Source organism: Physcomitrium patens, chromosome 20 (genome assembly GCF_059467195.1).
Source record: "Physcomitrium patens ecotype Gransden chromosome 20, ASM5946719v1, whole genome shotgun sequence".
Lineage (NCBI taxonomy): Eukaryota > Viridiplantae > Streptophyta > Bryopsida > Funariales > Funariaceae > Physcomitrium > Physcomitrium patens.
In genome coordinates this window covers 9,646,619-9,668,728 of record NC_143429.1, presented here as the reverse complement: position 1 = coordinate 9,668,728, position 22,110 = coordinate 9,646,619, and the positions used below count along the sequence as shown (strand labels likewise).

The window sequence follows — 22,110 nt, the reverse complement described above, 5'->3', positions numbered from 1 at the left end:
TTTGGAATACAATTTGTGTATAAATTTTAAAAGATTTGGAGTTAAGATGATGAAGTTATAGCCATTTGAAGTTATGGTGTCTTTTAAAGATATACTATTACTATTTTGAAGATACAAGGAGTTTTATGATAGATTTTGGAAATTGAGAGATGTAACAGCAAGGATATTTTTAAGATATATATCTATTGTGGAGGAATTTTTGCATTTAGAGTCTGTATGAAGAAGTTTTAGAGTATTAAAGACAACACATGTAATTCAAAGGCAATAAATGAATTGGTTTGTTGATAGTAATAGTTGGAGCCATATCTTAAGTTTTCAAAAGAATTTTTAGCTCAAAACTTTTAGAAGTGTTTGTTATTAGGTTAAGAAGCTACATATCAAAGTTTTATGGTATTTGAGTATTTATTTTGTGAGATATGAAGAAATTTGTATATAATTGTATGTAAGTAAGGATTTGAAGCTACTATTAGGATTTTGGCAATATCTTAAGATCTATAATGAATTTACAATTGGAATTTTTTGTGGTAGTTGTTAAATATACATCAATTTTTCATGTAAAATTTTAGTTTGTTTGGATGGTTCAATCGTGAAATATGAGTTGTTGAAATTTGGAAAAAAATTCACTTTGAGGATGTACAAGTTTTTAAAATATTTTTATCACATTTTTGGTGATCTTTGGTATTTAGGGCTTATATATTGATGTCATTGCCTCTATAAGGAAAATTTTATATATAGACTTGGTATTTATTTTTTAAAATCTAGAAGCTTGATTGAGCATTTAGTGATAGCTACAAGCACAATGCTTTCTTAAGGCAAATTCTCTCTACCCCAACACCACATGCATGAAAGCTCTTACAGCTAGCAATACAGGTTTGGATATATTAGACTTATCTAATTCTACTTCTCTATTAAAATTTTGGATATATTTAAAAGAACACTTCATGAGTAATATCTCTAAAAGACAATAAATGATCATCTATGACTTCTATATGTATGCGTTTAGTTTTCTTGAATAAACACATTTCTTGTCTCTTGATAAAGCTTTTATTTGTAAAACTGCTTGAGGCTCTTGAATCTAATAATACAAATACTTTATAATTTTTAGGTCCAAAACATATATCTATTGTAAAATATGATGAGGGATCTATAGAGAGAATAGAACCTTTATTTAAATGTTATATATGATTCCAATTGCATAGTTCTTATTATAATTGGAGAAACTTATTTTTTGATATATTATCTTTTTTAGCAATCATACTGCTTATTTTGTAATTATGTTGCTTCTATCAATATTATTAAAAAATATATTTAATTTTTTTTATAATATAAAAATAAATATTCTTGACAGTGTCGACTCTTATCTTGTTTAGTGAAGGATTTAAAATGTATCATATGAATTTGCATTGGTTTTAGTCTTAATAAATAAGTTTTTGAAAACTTGGGAGTTATCGTCATTACTTAGCTTGTTCTTCTTCTACCAAGTCTTTGTTCTTGATCCCTTTGAAATAATTAATTTTTGCATATAATGACCTGAATAATAAATTATTCTAAAAATTCTCTTTTTGGCATTGTCAATAATAAATCTTTGATATTATCCTTCAATCCATATAAAAATTGATTGATAAAGGCTTTTTTATTTCAATCCATACTGCAAATTAGGTTTTAGAATTCAACTACATATGTAGTAGTTGAGCATGATTCTTGTCATAAAGATAAGAATTTGGTTTCTGCTATTCTTTCTTGATCACTTTCTTTGAATTTGGTCATAAATACTTTTAAGAATGAATTTAGATTATAAAGTAATTATGAATTATTTTCCATTAAAGATACAAACCAAGAGAAAGTACTTCAATATAAAAAAGCATTTATGAATCCAACTTGAGTAAATCCATTAAGGCATTGGAAGAGATGCAACCTTAGATAGAACTTGACTTGTTGCAAAAACCTTCAAAATTTTGATCTTATTCCATCAAACTTCTCTGACATACTAATCCTTATTCTTATCATATTTATAGAAGCAAAACTTTATAGATTTAATTCTAAGATTGATTTACTTTCTTCTTTTAATTGAACAACTATTATATATAGATTCTAAACTTCTTTTAAAAGGGTACAATTGGTATTTCCATGGTTGGTACTTGTAATGCATGAAATTTTTATCCTAAGAGTATTAACAAGTTTTTAATGATCAACAATAGTTACAAATCTATTCTCACTTTTACCAAGTATAGCATCTATGATGTTTCTTTCATTTTTAAATATCTTAACAAATCCATAAGTCAAATTAGAGGAGGGTAATCCACAACTTCTAATATCAAATAAAAATTTCTACAAAATGAAATAATCTACTTATTTTAAAGAAGATATGATTGTTAAAATACTAAAAATTTTATTTAAAGGTGGATAATCTATAATCTTCAAAGACAATAATAAAAGTAAAGTAATCCACTCACTTCTGAAATAAGACAAGAATAATAAGTTAGTACTCTTGTCAAATTTTAAAGGACAAGAAGTTCAAAGAAAAAAATCTTTAAGACAGTCTTATGTCATTCAAAAGAACTATAAAGTCACTCAAAGATGATATAGTATTAAACTAGAATGGCTATTGCCAAAGACAAGAAGACTAAAAAAATCTTGAAATAAGATGAAGGACTACAAAGCTATCACAGATATATATATATATATATATATATATACACGTACTCCAAGAAATATCTATATAATTAGATAGAAGTAAGTAAAAATAGATAAAAGTAGGTTGATTTCATAATATCTTATAGAATAGCTTCTTAGAAGCTTCATAGATGTTATTTTGACTTTACATATATTTGTAGTTTATTAGTAGGTTGAAAATTTAAATAACAAGCTAACTACATGTTAGTAGCTAGGAGAACAAGTTAATTATGTGGTATACATATAGAAAACTTGCCTTGTAAATTAACATATGTATCTTGCAAAGTCAACAAGTTTCAAAGATTCTATAGGACATCACTACATAGCTCCTAATTAAGAGTATATATAGAAGCAAGAAAGAAGCCTTCTTCACTCTTGTCAATGCTTTTTTAGCCCTTAGTCTTGTTTTTAGATTTTCTAATCTTCTTTTTTTTGGCAATAGCCATTCTAATTCAATACTATATCATCTTTGAATGACTTTTTAATTATTTTTAATATCATAAGAATATATTGAGGATTTTTTTATTTGAAATTTATGTCCTTGATGGTTTGACAAGAATGCTAACTTATTTTTTCTATCTTATTTTAGAAGTAAGTGGATTATCTCACTTCTATTGTTGTATTTTGAAGGTTGCAAACTATCCACCTTTAAACAAATAATTTTATTTTTTGATATTAAATTTTTTTTTAAAGAGAGTAGATAATCTTTTTTTATTAAAAAAATTATTTAATATTAAAGGTTGCGGATTACCTTCTTCTAATTTAACTTTTGAACTTATTTGAGTTGTTTATAAAAGAAAAGATTACGGATGTTACTCTCAATGGAAGTGAGAATAGATTTGTAATTATTGCAGATCTTCATGACCTTGTCAATACTCTAAGAATAAAAATCTTACATATTCTCAATTTGAATCATGGAAGTACTATTCCTATATCTATAGAAAAAGTTCAAAGTCTATAGTAAAAAATTGTGTAATTGAAGGAAGCAAGTAGATTAATCTCACAACCAAATCCAAGGAGTTTTGCTTCTACAAATATGATAGGGACAAGAATTAATATGCTTGAGAATTTTGATAGAACAAGATTAAAATTTTGAAGATTTTTGCAATAAATCATGCTTTGTCTAAGTTTGCATCTCTTCCAATATCTTGATGGATTTACTCAAGTTGGATTTATATGTGCACTTTTTTCAATAGTGTTCTCTCTTGATTTTTATTTTTAATAGAAAAGAATTCATAACTCTTTTATGATTTTAATTCATTCTTAGAAGTATTTACAGCTTCTTTTAGAGAAAGTGATTGAAAAAGAATAGTAGAGACTAAACTTTTATCTTTATGGTAAGGATCACAATAAGCTACCATATATGTTGTTGAATTCTAAAACCTCACTTGTAACATGGATTGAAATGAAAAAGCCTTTATCATTCAATTTTAATATAGATTGAAGAATAATATCAAAGATTTCTTATCGACAATGCTAAATATAAAACCTTTAGAATAATTTATTGCTTAAGCCACTGCATGCAATAATTGATATACTTTGGAACTACTATCATTATTTGATGTCAAGAACAAAGATTTGGCTAAAAGAGGACAAATCAAATAATGATAGTAGTTTCAAAGTATTCAAAAATTTATTTATCAAGGCCAAAATTAATAAAAATTAATATGGTATATTTTAAATCTCTCACTAAACAAGAAAAAACTTGACAACATTAAGAGGACTTATGCTTATATTGTGGAGAAGCTAAATACACTACTCAACATTATTCAAAGAAATAATGCTACCATAAAATGAAAAGCATGGTTACCAAAGAAGATAATGTATTGAAAAACAAGTTTCTTTGGCTACAATAGAGATCATGCAACTAAAATTTAGCATAACTCATAGTAAAGGTCTTATTCTCTTCTTAGATTCTTCAACTTTTTTTATAATAGAAGTTTGTTTAAGACCAAAAAATCAAAAAATCTTAGCTTTATTAGATTCAAGAGCCTCAATCTATTTTATAGATGAAGATTTTGTCAAAAAATAATAAATATTGTTATTAAAAAAAACTAAACATGTACATGTAGAAGTCATAGATGATCATTTGCTATCTTCTAGAAATATTACACATGAGATTATTTCTTTAGATGTAACAATTAAAGATCATAATAGTATAATAAAATATAATATAATAAGATCTCTATTCAATCTAATTATTTTAGAATTATGTCGATTAAAAATATATAATCCTTTGATAGATTGGATTTTTTATAATTTTAATTATTTTGATAGTTTAATCTAAAATTTCATTAATCAAGTAAAAATACATAGGTCTAATACATCCAAATCCTTAGTGGTAGATGCAAGAGCTTTTACACATGTCACAAAAAAAGGGTTATCTTTTACTTTATATACCATGCCTATTTTTGATGGTAAAAAGTTATTAAGTGGTATTCCTAGCTAGTATCAAGATTTTTAAGATATTTTTGAAAAGAAGAATGTAGATATTCTTCCAAAACATTGTCTTTTTGATTGTTTCATTGATCTTCAAAAAGGAGATCAACCACCATTTGGATCAATCTATAGCTTATCACAAAATGAGTTGGTTGCATTCAAAGAGTATATTGATGAGAATTTGGCTAAAAATTTCATATGTCATTCTAAATTTCTAATCAAGGCTCCTATCTTATTTATGAAGAAAAAAGATGGATCTCTATAGATATATGTAGACTATCTAGTACTCAACAAGATCACCATCAAGAATAGATATTCTCTATCTTTCATTTTAAGACTTTTTGATCAGTTGAATCAAAAAAAGATCTATATAAAAATAGATCTATAAGGAGCATATAATTTGGTATGTATTAAAAAAGGAGATGAATAAAAAACTATGTTTCAAACCAAGTATGGGCATTTTAAATATAATGTCATGCATTTTAGACTCACAAATGCACCAGTTGCTTTTCAACATGTAATGAATGATGTCTTTTGTGAATTTTTTGATGATTTTGTAGTGTATTATTTAAACATCTTAATCTATTCTAAGAACACAAAAAAACATGAAGCTTATATTCATCATATGTTACAAAAACTTAGAGATGCAGGATTATATGCCAAGTTAAAAAAAAGTGTGTATTCCACACTATTCAAGTTGACTTCTTAGAATACATCATTTTCTACAAAAGACTAATGATGAATCCAAAAAAGATCCAAATTAGCATGGATTGGAAGATTCTAATAAGAGTAAAAAAAGATACAATACTTTTTAGACTTTATCAATTACTATTGGATCTTCATCAATAATTTTTTTTAAGTTATAGTTCTACTCACATTTTGATTTATAAAGACAAACTTAAGTAGAGTAAAGAAGTAGAAGCATCTTTAATGCTTTAAAAAAAAATTACTTCTATACTAATCTTATATTGCATTGACTTTTCTAAGACATTTTTTATAGAAATAGATGCATCAAACTTAGGCTTGAGTGCAATATTATCACAAATAGAAGCAAATGACAAATTCTATCTAATAGCTTTTCATTCTAGAAATTTTTTAGCAGCCATGATTAATTATAAGATCTACAACAAAGAATTCATTGCAATCATAAATTCATTTCAAGAATGGTGTTATTATTTACAAAGCACCTCAATTCTTATTAAAATATATACAAATCACAAGAATCTCAAATATTTCATGTCAACATATGTTTAGAATCGTTGCCAAGATCATTGAAGCATGTCTTTATCAAGGCTTGATTTCAAGATCACTTATCGATTCAAAAAATAATAAGGTTTGTCAGATATCTTTTTTTGATGTTTTTATCTTGCATCTAAAAAAGGTGATGTATCTTTTAATTAAAAAAAAATAATTCTCTTGAAGCTTGAGTATTTTCACCTTTGAGCAATAAAATTAACATTGACTATTGATTCAATCTTTATCAAGAAAATTCAATTAAGTATGTCTTTTGATCTTTTTGTCTATGATATTAAGAATAACTCTTCTAAGTCTTATAATATTTCTAAGTTTGAGTTCAAAAAAAACTTACTTTATTTTAAAAAATAATTATATATTCCAAAAAATAGAGCATAATTATGTATTCTTCAAACTTGTCATGACTTTCCAACAGCTAGACATTTTAGATACAATAGGACTTTGGAGCTAATATTAAGAGATTTTTAGTGATCTCAAATGTAGAAGGAACTTAAAGACTTTGTACAATCATGTAATATTTTTTCAAGATTCAAAACTCCTCTCCATCAATTTTATGGACTTTTTCAACTATTACTTATTTTAGAATAACCATGGTCTTCCATTTCTATCAATTTTATTATAGAACTTTCAATTATAGGTTTGCATGATTTTATATTTGTAGTAGTAGATCATTTTATCAAGATGGCATATTTTATACCATGTAAAAAATCTATTATAGATAAAGAAATAGCTAAGTTTTTTTTTAATAATATCTATTGCTATCATGGATTATTTAAAAATATTATATTGAATAAGAAGGCTCAATTTATATTAAGACTTTAAAATTTTATTTTTAAAATATTAAATTTAGATATAAATCTCTCTTCAATTTTTATCTTCAAACTAATGGACAAATAAAATGGATGAATCAAGTTTTGGAGCAATATTTGACGTGTACCATCAAATATCATCAAGATGATTGGATAACTCTTTTACCATTAATAGAGTTTGTGTATAATAATTTGATACATTTATCCACTCAACAAACACTTTTTTTTGTCAATTATGGTTATCATCTATGACTTGATACTTTTAACTTTTTAAAATTTAATAATTCTTTAATAAAATATTTAGAAAATCATTTGTTAAAGCTACATTCAATAATGAAGGCACAGTTAAAAGAAATTCAAAAATGACAAAAGATTAATACAAATGCCTATTACAAGGAACAACCATAATTCAATATAAGTGACAAAGTATAGTTACTTCATTGCAATATCAAGACTACCCATCTTTCTCATAAGTTGGATTATCGTAGGCTTGGGCCTTTTTCTATTAGTGAATAATTCAATCATATTGCTTATCGATTATATCTAATAGAGTCTATGAAGATCCACCTCATATTTTATATGTTTCTTTTTGAGCCATAAAAGTCAATGAATATCTTAGGAAGAAGATAAATTCCACCTCTTTTTATAGAAGTAGATAATAATCATATGTTTGAGATAGAAGAAGTCTTAGATTTAAGGCAGTGCCGAAATAAGTTAGAATATCTTGTTCATTGATATGGATATGATATTAATAAATGCACATGGAAGGCAACAAAGAATCTTGTAAATACAACAAAGAGAATTGAAGGTTTTTATCAATAATATCCATCAAAACCAAGATAAAGAATAGAAAATCTTTACTATAAAAAAATAAGAGTCAAAAGAAGATAATACTCTACTTTCTATCCTTCGTTGTAACTTCTATATATTTGTCATACTAAAGACATGGAGAACAAACAACCAATAGATTCAATTAAAAAGCTTTCTTTTGTTGACTTATCTAATGAGACATTATAATTGTCAGAACCTTCAAGATGACATAATCAAGATGAAGATCTTTAAGAATAATATATCTTTTCTTGAATAGATAGCAAGCTATAAAGTATTTGGTATCATGGCCTTGGAAGAGAGTCCCAATGTTTGGTGATTTTATTAGAAGTAGGAACAAATTTCTAACGATGTTTCAAATATTTTATTCAAAGGAAGTTATGAAGGTCTCAACAATGATCAAATAATAAGATGGTCTTCTTACTCTAGTATGGAACACTACCAATAGCTAAGAAGACCTATCAACCATCTTTGAAGAGAACAAAAATTAGAATATGTAGCAAATACAATTCATTGAATCTTAGATTTCATCAATATATGATAACTACTTTTTATGGAACTTGTATTTAGAAGGGATGATAATGTCACGGATATATATAGGTACTCTAGAAAATATCTATATGATTAAGTAGAAATAAGTAAAAATAAATAAAAGTAGATTAATTTCATAATACCTTCTAGAAAAGCTTCTTAAAAGCTTCATAGATGCTACTTTGACTTTACATGTATTTGTAGTTGATGGATAGGTTTGAAACTTGGTCAACAAATTAATCATGTATTGGTAACTTGCAAAAAAAACTAACTATGTGGTGCATATATTAAAAACTTGCCTTGCAAGTTAAAATACATGTCTTACAAAGTCAACATGTTTTAGAGGTCTTATAGGACATTGCTATGTAGCTCTTAGTTAAGAATATATATAGAGGCAAGAATAAAGCCTTCTTCACTTTTGTCAATGCCTTTCTAGTTATTAATCTTGTTTCTAAAATTTCTAGTCTTCTTATTTTTGACAATAGCCATTCTAGTTCAATAATATATCATCTTTTAAGAACTTTTTAATTCTTTTTAATGTCAGAAGAATATATTGAAGATTTCTTTCTTCAAGATTTATATCCTTGACAAAAGTTATTGACAAGAGTAAAGAAGGCTTCACTCTTGCCTCTATATATACTCTTAAGTAGGAACTACGTGGCAATATCTTATAGGACTTCTAAAATATATTGACTTTGCAAGACATATATCTTAACTTACAAGTTTTTTATATGTGAGCCACAAAGTTAACTTATTTCGTAAGCTATCAATACATGGTTAGTTTGTTGAAGAAGTTTCTAATCTATTAATCAACTACATATTGAAATAAAAGAGAAAAAAAGAATAACTTACCTTGTATAAGATATTATCTTAGGTAAGTTAATAATGGTCAAAAGATTGACTCTTGGTATATAGAAATGGTATCTTATGGATATAGGATGAGGTCAAGGACCAAGAATCAAAGTCAAGAGAATAAAATATAAACTAAAGAATATTCAAATACTAGATAAGAGTAATTATTGTTTGGCATAGGATACCTTTGTGGTTAGCAAGATGCCAAAGGATCCAAGGACCATATGATATCCTTGACATACATTAGATACCATAGGATCCTAGGACCAAAGATCATGTGTGTAAAAGTCAATAAGTAGAAGTTGTCTTGTAGGGCAACAACCACAACCTATAAGTATTGGATGTTGGAAGTAAGAGATATCTTACTCCATACTCTCTTTATGTACAACCTTCTTGATACTATGTGTTGTAACTTCAAAGTTCTATTTCTTCAATACTAAAAATATAAGTAAAGTCAAAACAGTATCTATGAAGCATCTGCAAAGCTTCTCTATAAAATATTATGAAATAAATATATTTTTATCTACTTCTATTTAATCATATAGATAAATATTAGAGTAAATATGTATATCCGTGATAATAGTTCTTGTGAAAAGAAAGGTTCACAAGTCTTATATGGATTGTCCTATCTTGGATGTAAGTAAGAAGATAAGACTAAGATATTGAGGCCTCTTAAAAAACACCTTGAAGTATTAGTTATGAACTTTATTGAAGCTTGAATCTTTGATCTCTTATACAAGTTATTTTTTAATAAAATTTAATCTCTTAAATTTTTATTATTTAATTTTTTTTGAAATCTTTATAATTTTTTTATAACAATTTAAATACTTATGTTTCTTTAGTCATTAAAAAGATACTAAAATTAAGTATTTAGAAGTATATTTTTATCATATATTTTTAATTTTTATTAGATAAAAATCTAATAAATAAATTATAACTAGATTTATAGTGTATAATTACTTGATTGAAATTCTTTTAGTTATTTTATATTATTTTATTTTTTCTTATTATTTTATCTACTAATTTATACCACTAATTATAAAAAAAATTAGATAAAATTAAAAATTAAAAATATGTTATAATTTGGTTTGAAAGATGAATTTTATTTATACAAATTCAAAGGAAGTTCAAACTATCATAGATGAAATAATTTCAAAAACAATAAAGGACATCAAATATTTTTTGAAGTTTGTCAATTACTATTAAATCTTCATCAATTTTATTTTTCAAGTTACAATTCTAATTATATATTTGACTTTTAAAGACAAATTTGAATAGAATAAAAAAAATAAGAGAATATTTGAAGTATTGAAGATAACTTTTATTGCATCCCCAACCTTATATTACATTGATTTTTGTAATGCATTTTTTATGAACTGGATGCATTATATTTTTCCTTAAATATAATAGAAGTATTTTATAATCTTTATTTTATAGCTTTTCATTCAAAAACTTTTTAATAATTAAGATCAATTATAAGATTAATAACAAAGAACTTCTTGTAATTATGGATTTATTTCAAGAATAATACCATTATCTAAAAGACCCTTCTAATCCAATGATTTTTTATATAGATTATTAGAATTGCAAGTATAATAGGCCAACACATATTTTGAATTATTACCAAACTTATTAGAATATGTCTTCATTAAGATTTGTACGTAGTATTATTTATTGCATAGAAAAATAATAAAGTTTATTAGATGAACTTTTCAAATGTTTTTATCTTGTACCAAAAGAAAGAAATGCAATTTGTGATTAATAAAAAATAATTCTTCTTAAGCCAAAATAATTTCATTCTTAATTAATAAAATTAATATTAATTATTTATTTGATACTTTCTATTAAATTTAACTAAGTATGTCTTAAAATCCTTCTATAAATGATATTATAAATCATTCTTCTAAATTCCATGATACTTCTAAGTTTTAATTCAAGGACAATCTTTTCTATTCTAAAGGATGTTTATTAGTTCCAAAAAGTAAAGCACAATCATATGACTTTCAAGCTCGTAACAATTATTTAGGTTCAAGACATTTTAGATACAATGATATATTGGAATCAATCTCAAAAAATTTATGGTTCTTTTAAATATAAAAATTATTAAAAAATTTTATATTATCATATTATTTTTATTCAAGATACAAATAAAAATAAAAATAAAAATCTTTGTTATCAATCGTATAGATTTTTCTAATCATTATGTATATATATATATATATATATATATATATATTAGCACAACCATGGTCATTTTTTTTCTATTTATTTCATCTTAAATCTTTTAATTTTGAGCTCTTATGACTCTATATTTGTATTAGTATATTGTTTTACTAAGATGGCATATTTTATACTACTTACATAGTTTTTGGAGGAAAGAAGATAAGTCTAAGATAAACTAAGGTCTTGTGGCCTCTCTAGAATACTTTATTACACTATTTTTATGCCTTGATCTCTTTAATCTCCTAATCTCTTAAATAAATTATAATTAATATAAAATATATTTTATATTTTATATTTTAAAATTATCATAACTTATTTATTGTCACTTTGTTTTTAATGTATTTTATGTCAATATAAAGACAAAAAATTACATATCTAAAAATATATTTTTTACTTTTACTTTTTATTTTTTACATGATAAAAACTCCAATGAAAAAATTATGACTACTTTTGTATTGTATAATTGCTTGATTCCAATTCTTTCACTTGTGTTGTATTTTTTTTCTTTGTTTCTTGTTTTTTGTTTCTTGTTATTTGCTTCTTTTACTTTATAGTTTTAATTATAAGTAAATCTTGATTAAAATTATTGTATAATTTATATTGAGGAGTGAATTGTTACCGCTCATTAGTAATTACTTATAAAGAAGAATTACATAGAAGTAAGTACAAGTAGGTGAATTTGATAATATCTTAGAATTCTTTTATTGCCTTTCAGTCACAATTGTAGGCATCAAAGTAAAAAAATTCATGTGGATTAATGGTTAAAGAATAAATTCTAATATTATTGATGAATCATATTAGGTCCTTGTATGTAAAATATATTTATGTATGTATATATATACACTTCCTATAATTGTAGTACATACTTTTCTTTATTATTTTTAACTTTAGCCAAAATAGGGGTTTTTTTTTTTCTTATTAAAAATTAAAGAAGATAACTAAAAAATGTAACTTTAGGTGGACTCCATGACTTTGGATGGACCCCATGACTTTGGACTCAGCCCTTCTTACACTCATTTAAGATTCTCCCAAAATTATCATTCATCGTCATCCTCTCTCACCTTCCTCCTCTCACAAGCTTGATATGTTCTCTTGTGAGTTCTATATTGGCTTCTCTATTCTCCATACATTTTTCTTCTTTCATGTGAACAAGCAAGCTGACTATTTTTTTGAACTTGCTTGAGCTATTCATTTGGATGAACATAAATTTTATAATTTAATCATTCAGACAGGACGGGGGTGGATTCTCTGTGACCCCAAACGAAGGGGGAGAAGTAAACAGAAATACAAACTGAGAGCGAGAGAGAGCCCCAGCCAGGCCAGGCAGAGAGAGTATGCATTATATGTGTATGTGTGTGTACATATAGATAGATAGATAGATATTGCTCGAGCATGCTTGCTTGGCGAGGATGATGATGTAGTAGAAGAAGAAGATGATGATGGGTAATGCTTTCCTTCCGTCGGTGGTAGTTGGGTAGTGAGACTTGCCCTGCGTTGCTCCATAACACAACCTACCATTTCCTGGTTCGCTTTCCCGCCCCCATTGTTGTTATTGTTATTGCAACTTTGTCCACTGTTCACGCAGGGCACCGCGCCGCCCGTCGCAATGGTGGGTGGAGGATCTCCCTGGTCTAGAGCCGGTAGCATGTCATTCCGCCTTTCCAATCTGCTGGGCCCTTCATCGTTTGGTGGAACCCCTCATGCTTCGCAGGGGGACACTGGGTTTGGTGATAATGGAGGAGTATCCCAGCCTAAGAAACAATTGCGATTTCCTCTCAAGGCCGCAGTCACCGCTAGTGTGTTGGCCACCACTGGAGACACTATAGCGCAGCTCGTTGCTCGCTACAAGCGGCGCAAGGTGCTGGAGGAACAGCAGAGAGTTGCGGAGGATGTGGCTGGCGGACTTACAATTGGAAATCAGGTTATTGGGTATTTGCAATGTGCACTTGGAATGAGCTGGTTGCTGTGGTTGCTTGGTTTGTTTCTGAGTTTCTGGATTAGTTAGGCGGGAATGGTGCAAGGTTTAGGGTTGCAAGTAATAGTTTTAAAGAAGGTCAGAATCCACTGATCGGTTTTTCAAGGGTTTTTACCATACAATTGCTAGGGTGGGTATGGAACGATAGCAGTCAGTGGACTAATCGCAATTATTGTTGATTCCGTGGGATTATTTGCATCAAAGAATTTAGCTGTAAGTGCTTTTCGTTCGTATTGTGTTCTTGTCTACCCGACGCCTGGAATTTCCTAGAAGGTTTATTTCTGCTGTGATGACACGAGAACTTATCGAGTAATTGACTATACTAGAAAATCGAATTAAAGAACATTCTCCATTGTAGTGTGTGCCGATAGAATTATATAAATTATTCGTATATAACTGTAGTGACATTTTCGAGAATCTATAAAGTGGCGCATAATATTTTTGAATCTTGCAACATGACATTTTGAATGATAGTCCCGTAACATAAGAGTAGTGTTTAAGGGGAGTTCGCGGCCGATTAGAATCGCAGTCCTGGGAAAAGTCTCAAAATGATATGAGTTATTGACGGCATTTATACTAATCATGCATGCTTCAAGTTTTTCCGACGGTGTCTTGTTACCCTATTTATTTTCAGAAACATGACATGTGGTTTATGTGAAGGCTACAGGCAGCGTGAATCTTTGGGATCATGATTGGCAAAGAGCGGCCCGCATGGCAAGTTATGGGTTTCTGATATATGGGCCATTATCACAGGTGTGGTATGAGGTTCTTGATCACTTCATGCCAGTCAAGAATTTGACAAATCTCTCACTCAAGGTTTTTTTTCTCCATTCCACCAAAGACTGGTCAATTCATTTGCTGTCATGCGAACTCCAATAAACAAATTTCTGAAAATCAAATCTGAATACTTTTCCTGTTACAAGACGTCCAAATGACATATGCTTACTGTGAATATTAGCTGAGGTAGCACAAGTGCCACAGTTGGTTTTGGTATGTTTTACTAGCATCGTTTTTATGTTTTGTTGATCATATGTGTGATATCTGTGACCATCTGTGTAATGTTCTGTTTCTTAGTTATCTGATTCTTGCTTGAACCGTAATGTAGTTCCATCTGCAGTGATAATCGTTTTAATTTTATTTTAAAGCTATAGGTTTCTCACCTTTGCTATGTTTTCTCAGGTCGTCGCCAATCAGGTGATATTGGGTCCTATTGTTATCACACTTGTCTTCGCATGGAACAAACTTTGGGAAGGCCGTCTTGAGCAGCTTCCTACCCTCTACCGCACTCGTGCTCTTCAAACTCTTCTTGATGGTATGGAAATTCTAGTTTCCTGTTCTAATGCATAATATGTCTCTTATGCATTTTGTACTTTTTCTTTTACTGAAACCTACAACTATTTTCTATGGGCAGGTTGGAAGTTCTGGATACCAGCAAGTGTACTCAATTTCGGGTAAGTTCATCGTCATATGAGGACCCGGGTCTTCTCATGCTCTTGATAGTTAAGGAACGGATCCCAAATATGTGCAGATACTTCCTTAAGTTTTTTAAATTTTTATTTGATTTCTTAAATTTTTCTTAAGTAAATTTTATTTTTTATGCCAACTTCTTTATGTAAATGACAACCTGTTAGTGTGTTCTTAAGCTTTTCCCTCTATGATAGTACCAGTTATTCTTTTTAGAATTGAAGTACTGAAGTTCAGGAGTAGGGGAAGAAAACCCAATCCTGCATTAAATCTGAATTCTGCCAGTTCAATCTGATTTTCCGCCTTGTATATGGTTTCGAATGTGAATTTTTGGAGATTTTGGACATCAGGACGAGGCAATTTCTCATCCTCTTCAGTAACGCACCTCTAATGCAAGAATTGTATGTTCTGCAGTGTGGTTCCGCTACAGGCTCGAGTGGCGTTCATGTCATCCTGTTCCATCTTTTGGAATTTTTACCTTTCAACTACCATGACTGCTGGCAAGGGAAAGACTCTACCTACGAGCAAGTCAGAATAGATCATAATCCCATCGCCTCACGAACTACGAGAGGAGCTTCGATTGTGGCTTCAGAGTCAATTTCAAAAGAATTCTGTGTTTTGAAATGGCATAAACAGCATACCATTGTTTTGTGACTCTTAGCATGGTCATTTGATGGAACAATCTGATTGTCAGATTTTATCTTAAAGTCTTTTATGAGTTTTGATTTTCATGTAATAGTTTAGCTTGAATAACTATAATTATTTAATAAAAATGTATTTATTTTCATGTGCTGTTCAAGTATTCTTGGTCATGAATATTTGAGTAATGTTTGCATTGAATATGTATTTTATAAATATGTATAAACAACAGATCTAAAAATACTAAATATATATATATATATATATATATATATATGTATATATGTGTGTGTGTATTTATAATCTTTACAAACAAGAGATCTGAATAATAAACTATAATTTCTCAGGATATTTCTTAATTTTAATTTAAGATAATTAATTTAGTAAGTATGTGGAAAATAATACTTTTAATTTGACATTTAGGATACAAAAAGATTCATATCTTTATATTCATACAATAAATGTGATAAAATATTTTCACTTTATTGAACATTACATAAATTACACAAAAAAACAAAGATTTTGAATTTTTGATGCATTATTTCTTTTTAAACTATTGTTGTTTATTTGGAAATTTTTAATTCTTTTTTAATTGAAGTGTTATTAATAGATGGTTATAATTTTCTTGAGCAATTTTAGAATAATTGTATCAAAACCTCTAGGATTAAAAAATAACTTAAAAATACAAATAGAAATCTAACAAATTAAATTCAATGAGTACTAATATTTCTTTGAAAAGAAAATAGTTTATTTGTATAGTTTATTATTACAATAGCTATAATTCAATACATTATATTTAACCTTGTAGCCAAATACTTATATTTTCTGAAAAATAATTGTTTTGTAATAATAGTATCTACTTATGTATCTTATATGATGTAAATTTATGACAATGATTTTTTTTTTGTGTTACTATTTATACTTGTTAACTACCTACCAAAGTTTTGAGGTCTTCTGTATATAGAAACATTTGTATTGTTAAAGTAACAAATAATTCTATGTTGTACAGAGATAAAACAAAAAGAATTACAAACACAAGACACATCAATCAAATAACTGCAACAAAATACAAAACATTATGTAATATTTTAGTTTTAATATCTTTTATTTATAAGTAAGAAATGTAGGTTGATTTAACTTTTATGGTCATTGTAAGATTTTTTATAGAACAAGATACTTCTTAAAAAATCTTTCTTAAGTTCTTGCCATTACTAATTCTTGTTATCTTTTAATCACAAATAGGATATAATGTAGTTCAATTAAGATCTTTTCTATCTTGTATCTATTTCTTCTTCACTTTCTTGCTTCTTTAATAATACATGAAGATATATATATATATATATATATATATATGTTTTTTTTCAAAGTTTTATCTAGTTTTATGCCTTTCACATCTATTTGATGTGTTTCTATGTTTAAATCTATTCCAAAAGCCACAATAATACTAGTAGTCACAAATTAGTTAATAAATAAAAATGATTCATTAAAATTTATATTAATGTGTCTGCAATCATATTATTACTTCCACTTTGATACATTTCCAAGTGCATATGAGCAATCTTTTATTTTAGAAATTTAACATTACAAATTTTAATAGTCTTCATGGTTTGTAAAAATATGAGCCTAAAAGCCGAACACTATTAAGAATAATATATTTGATTCAACATTAGTTGCAAGAAAAAAAAAAAAAAAAAAAAAAAATTATAAGTTTTTAAATATGACAATACTTGATTAGTTTTAAAGTATCATAATTATTATTCTAATCATGACAATATTAATCAGTCATTTATTTTATCATTAAATAAATTATTTTAAAAATAGAAACTTAAGATAATTTTGTAAGTTTAAATTCATAACTTTTGATGAAAATAAAAACATTGGTTCTTTAAGATTTTCAGCTTTTACATATAATAGTTTAAATAAGAATTTATTGAAGAAAAATATTTAATGAAAAAAACCAAATAAAATTAAAAAGATTCATTGATCCAATTTGGAAAAGAGATTTTGTATAAAGGTATAGTCTTTAAAAAGACAAGAAGTTACTTTGCATAAATTGGACAATTAAAATCATGTCCAAGTAGAATTTTATAAATATATATATATATATATACATACATTTTTCAATGTAGAGAACATAATTTTAAAGTTTAAAGAGAATCAAGTTGGCTAAGATAAATTTATAGAGCTAGAAAAAATAGTAATGTAAAATACTGTTTGCAAACTTGATTTGTATTTGGTATATGTGGCATCTACTACTATCAAGAATTACAAAAAGTAGTTCTTTAAAAAAATCAGTTATGATGCATTTCATAAATTTCAGTGTTATTGTGCATTTGATAAATTTGTGAAGGAATAAATGCAAATTATCAATAAAAAAAATTAATTTGTTTAGGACAATATGCTGCCAACCAAACAATTCCTTGATCCCAGAATTGCCGCAAAATTTTGTCATTTAGGCACTTTTGACCAAAACGGTCATCAGTTGTTCCCCTACTTATGTAAAGGTCATGCCGTCAATTTGTTTCTCTCCACCAATCATATTTTTGGAATCTTTTATCCGTTCAACAATTGGCCATGATGTGAAGAAGACATATTTCTTATAAAGTTAGACTGAAATACAATCAACAATTGGTGCAAGTGAACGACGGATGGATGGGTGGATGATCACCACCGCATGGTCTGCATTGATTGCCTTAAAGGGCAGTGCAGAACTGATGTGCATTCACGTAGTTATGCAGGATAGCCCTCCTTGCAGAGCCTTGCAGATAGTAAATTGCAGCACCAATTTTACTCATGGAGATCACATACAATGTGAGATGCAGTCAAATAGAACAGTAACATCTCAAATGAATTATGCTCCCATTTTATGTTTGAACCTTCTAAAGCTCTGAATAGATCAACCTGTCTCATGATCTGATGATTTAATCTGCCTTCTGAATACTTGTTGGGTACAAAACCCTGTGAACCTCTGAGGCTTTCAGTACCTGTTTGCTCAGAGGCTTCTGGGGATGTTTAACAAAAATAAGTCGGAATATCCAATCCAAGACTTCAGGAGCAAACATTCGGTATAAGAGAAACGCAGAGTAGTAAAATGGAACCGTCACATAATGGGAGCCTCTAATAACGCCCTTCACTGCAGCGTTGGCACATTCAGTTACCGATGTCACGGGCACTGGACCGATATGCATCTGCACAGCACCAACAAACCATCTTTACATTCAGCATCTTTCAATAGAGCATTACACTCAACAACCTTAAGGTGATTACTGCACAGTACATATCGTTGATTACTCTTGAGTCTTTGATTTAGTGAGTATATTACATGAGGTGAATTGTATGGTTGATGATAATGTTAAAAAATATGCTTGCCTCGCGGAAAAATTTGCAATTAAAAACCATGAACTCCTAAAAGGTCTGTACAAAATATTCTTTGGAATAATCTTACTCACTCTACCAGAATTGCGTGCTCACTCTCTCGAGGGCAATAGGACAACCACAGAAATCAAAGTGAAGCTGACGTACGTCTCGTTCCATCTGGTCTGTCCATATGTCGCCATCTTCATGTATAAATTTGCCTTTAGTGATCTCGCTTTCAATCCATCCCGGCATGACTATGGTGATACCAATTACGTCACCAACCTCTACTCGTAATGTGTCAAAGAAAGCTAACACACCTGCCTTTCCAGCCTTCAATGCAAATGCTATTAATTAGTGAGCAACAAGTTGCGGTTGAATCGTACCCATAGTGATATAAGAAACAGACACCAACTAAAGAGTGGGATTTCATCGATTGTACCCGATTGCAATCCCTCATTGACAAAAGTAATTTGGATGTGACTATTTTTACAAATATACTCACATTGTATAGTGTTTGCCGTGGATATGGCAGCCAGCTCGCAGTAGACGCCATAACGAGAACCTTGCCATGTGTGCGCCGCAAATGCGGAATTGCAAAGTACGTCATGTACACTTGACCCCAGAATGTTGTGTCCTGTTGAGTTATCCGCATCAATCTTACAATTGATTTCAACACAAAACGCCTCCGCAATATTCCAAAAGCAAGGGCATAACATCTGTGATTTCTACATTTTTTACTCTTGGAGTGTGATTGCAGACATTAGTCTCATTTTCTTCACGACGTTATTCGGTACAATCTAGTCAACTTCTTGAACAGAATCAGTTTGTTGTTGGCGTCTTCTAAATCAAAACTCAAATAACACTTCATTTAACGATTACGAAGTTTCCAGTTTTACCAAAGTTGATGTCAGCGCCTTCAAATCCTTTGTCTCGCTAAAGAAGAAGCTGTGAGCAACTCCAGCGTTGTTCACCAGATGGTCCACTACACAACTCACGCATCATCAAAACACCCAGTTGAAAGAGAATCGATTGCTAAAGTAACACACAAATGCTCAACCAGCTACCGAGGATTTGTGAGTTCCCTCTCATCGACAGCTTCAAAACAACCCAATGCAACGGTTTGAAAGTTATCAGCTAGATCTCCAATTTCTTACGCCTAAACCCAACGATATTGGTTTCCTTGGAGTAAAATTCAAGTAACAACTTAAGTTCATGTGATGAACGAGGATCAAGGGTTTACAGAATAATTTTAGCACAGTTGTCACTGTAAATGCCATGAAGTATGAATCTACATGTCAGTCGATAGGAATCACACTCTCTAATGACACGGGAAAAGAATTCGTACGCCGGCCATATTTTTGAATCGTTTCTTCTAGAAAACGTTTGCAGTCTGCCTCTTTCGTGACATCTCCGACTAAGACCTTCACATCTGATGCCCCTCTCGTTATCGCCCTGTCTGCAACCTCCATGAGCAAATTCTCCCGCCGTCCCACGAGCGCGAGGCGAGCCCCCTTCTTCGCGTACTCATACGCTATGTGCTGGCAACCAAAATCAGAACACATTCCATGACATCGTCTGGAAACATCGTTTGAAGGAATTTATAATAATCAGGAATAGCCACATCATGGTTCTAATTCTAGAAACTGTGGCATACATTTGTAGGCAACAAGTTCTGTAAGGAGACGGTCCGGATAGGCAGGCGACGAGCAATTCCACTACCTGTTCCTCTGTGAATGAATTACTTGAATGCTACCCGAAGCCTCATTTCTTTTAGTCCCTGCATTCCTGGTCGTATTCTCAATCGTACTCCATATATTCTAAGCATTTTGACGTGTAATTGATATCTTAATGTGTGCTTAGCATTATTATCTAGAGTTTGCAATAAGCTGGTGCGTGATTGTTAATTAGGTCATATGTGTACATATGACTGTATGCGTGCAAGTATATATACATTTTAACTTGTACATCTTCAAATGAAATTCGGCATTCTCTGGTGACAGAAACTTGAGGCATTACCATACCTAGAAGGAAATATACCCGCGGAGCTGGAATCGAAAGATACTGTTGATTACAAGGTATGTGATTCGTTTAAGTTTCGCAACAAGACAAAAGGAAGTCATGCACCAGATATATTTCCAAGGTATCACTCAAAATCGTCAATGTCGATCAAAGCAGAACGATATTACCTCTCCAATTCCAGATGATGCTCCTGTGATTAGTACGACTTTTCCTCGCATGTCCTCATACAATACCCATGACAACCACCACATCATAGTTTTGTAGAGAGCCAGCACCGGCCAGACTAACAGCAACGTCACAGCAGCTGCACCCCAGCGGAAAAGATGAAACAGCAAAATATTTGAGCAACTTCCGCACCATTTCAAGCATGTATTTCACCTGAGAAATGCTTATATCAGTCAGACATACTTCACCCAAATGCTAGAGTGAACACAAATGCACCTGATGGTGGCACTACCAAGTTGAGGAAGCTTCCAAGGAATCCCATTGATCGACCAAAAAGTGCCGAAGGATCTCTGAAATTCAGCCTCAAGGTAATGCGCACTGAAGCAGAGTAGCTGAAAACTAATCGTGAAAGGACACCAACCCGCAACAAACGCCACTCCTAAGTCGACAATGAAATGAAATCTTGAGCAACGCGGTCTTAATCATGTCTGAGGCCAGAACGGGGAAAAGAACCTCTCTCCTCGCCCGACCCCAAAGGGAATTAATTTCAGGCACACAGGAACGAAGGAACCTAGGAAAAAGGAAAAGAAAACGGAAGGTCACAAGGAGACACACGTGGAGAAGTAAGTAAGTGAATAAGTGAGTAAGTCCACACCTGGTCCCAAGTCTCTCCTCCATGTTCATGCGGCATGGGCATGCATGCATGCATGCACACGCATCCATGCATGCATTCCTCGTCCAGCGTTCCACCCCCCATCTGGCTGCACGCTGCATAATAGATACATTATAGTAATAGATACATCATAATTTCATCCATAATTTCATACATCAAACATTTTCTAAGGTGTGTGCATTATACGTGTGTGTTTTTTTTTTTTTTTT

The 22,110-nt window shown here is 29.7% G+C and overlaps 2 protein-coding genes across 4 annotated transcripts; one reads left to right on the top strand and one right to left on the bottom strand.

Moving 5' to 3' along the window:
• Nucleotides 1-13,123: 13,123 nt before the first annotated feature.
• LOC112272953 (protein SYM1) lies at nt 13,124-15,835 on the top strand. Its single transcript, XM_024501168.3, has 5 exons — nt 13,124-13,530; nt 14,245-14,400; nt 14,764-14,896; nt 14,996-15,035; nt 15,463-15,835. The coding sequence occupies exons 1-5, from the start codon at nt 13,216-13,218 to the stop codon at nt 15,584-15,586; spliced, it is 768 nt and encodes a 255-aa protein (XP_024356936.1). The 5' UTR covers nt 13,124-13,215; the 3' UTR covers nt 15,587-15,835.
• Nucleotides 15,836-18,453: 2,618 nt separating this feature from the next.
• On the bottom strand, nt 18,454-21,848 carry LOC112272963 (11-beta-hydroxysteroid dehydrogenase). Of its 3 annotated transcripts, none has more exons than XM_024501196.2 (7): nt 21,505-21,848; nt 21,231-21,367; nt 20,390-20,582; nt 19,941-20,026; nt 19,547-19,678; nt 19,210-19,374; nt 18,454-18,875 (listed from the first exon to the last, which is right to left on the bottom strand). In XM_024501196.2, exons 1-7 carry the CDS (start codon nt 21,548-21,550, stop codon nt 18,609-18,611), a joined length of 1,026 nt encoding a protein of 341 aa, XP_024356964.1. In that variant the 5' UTR covers nt 21,551-21,848; the 3' UTR covers nt 18,454-18,608. The 3 variants fall into 3 exon arrangements, with proteins under 3 accessions (XP_024356964.1, XP_024356968.1, XP_024356965.1); XM_024501200.3 differs by having other exon boundaries at nt 19,137-19,374; nt 21,505-21,823; XM_024501197.3 differs by having other exon boundaries at nt 21,231-21,441; nt 21,650-21,752.
• Between the last annotated feature and the right edge of the window lie 262 nt (nt 21,849-22,110).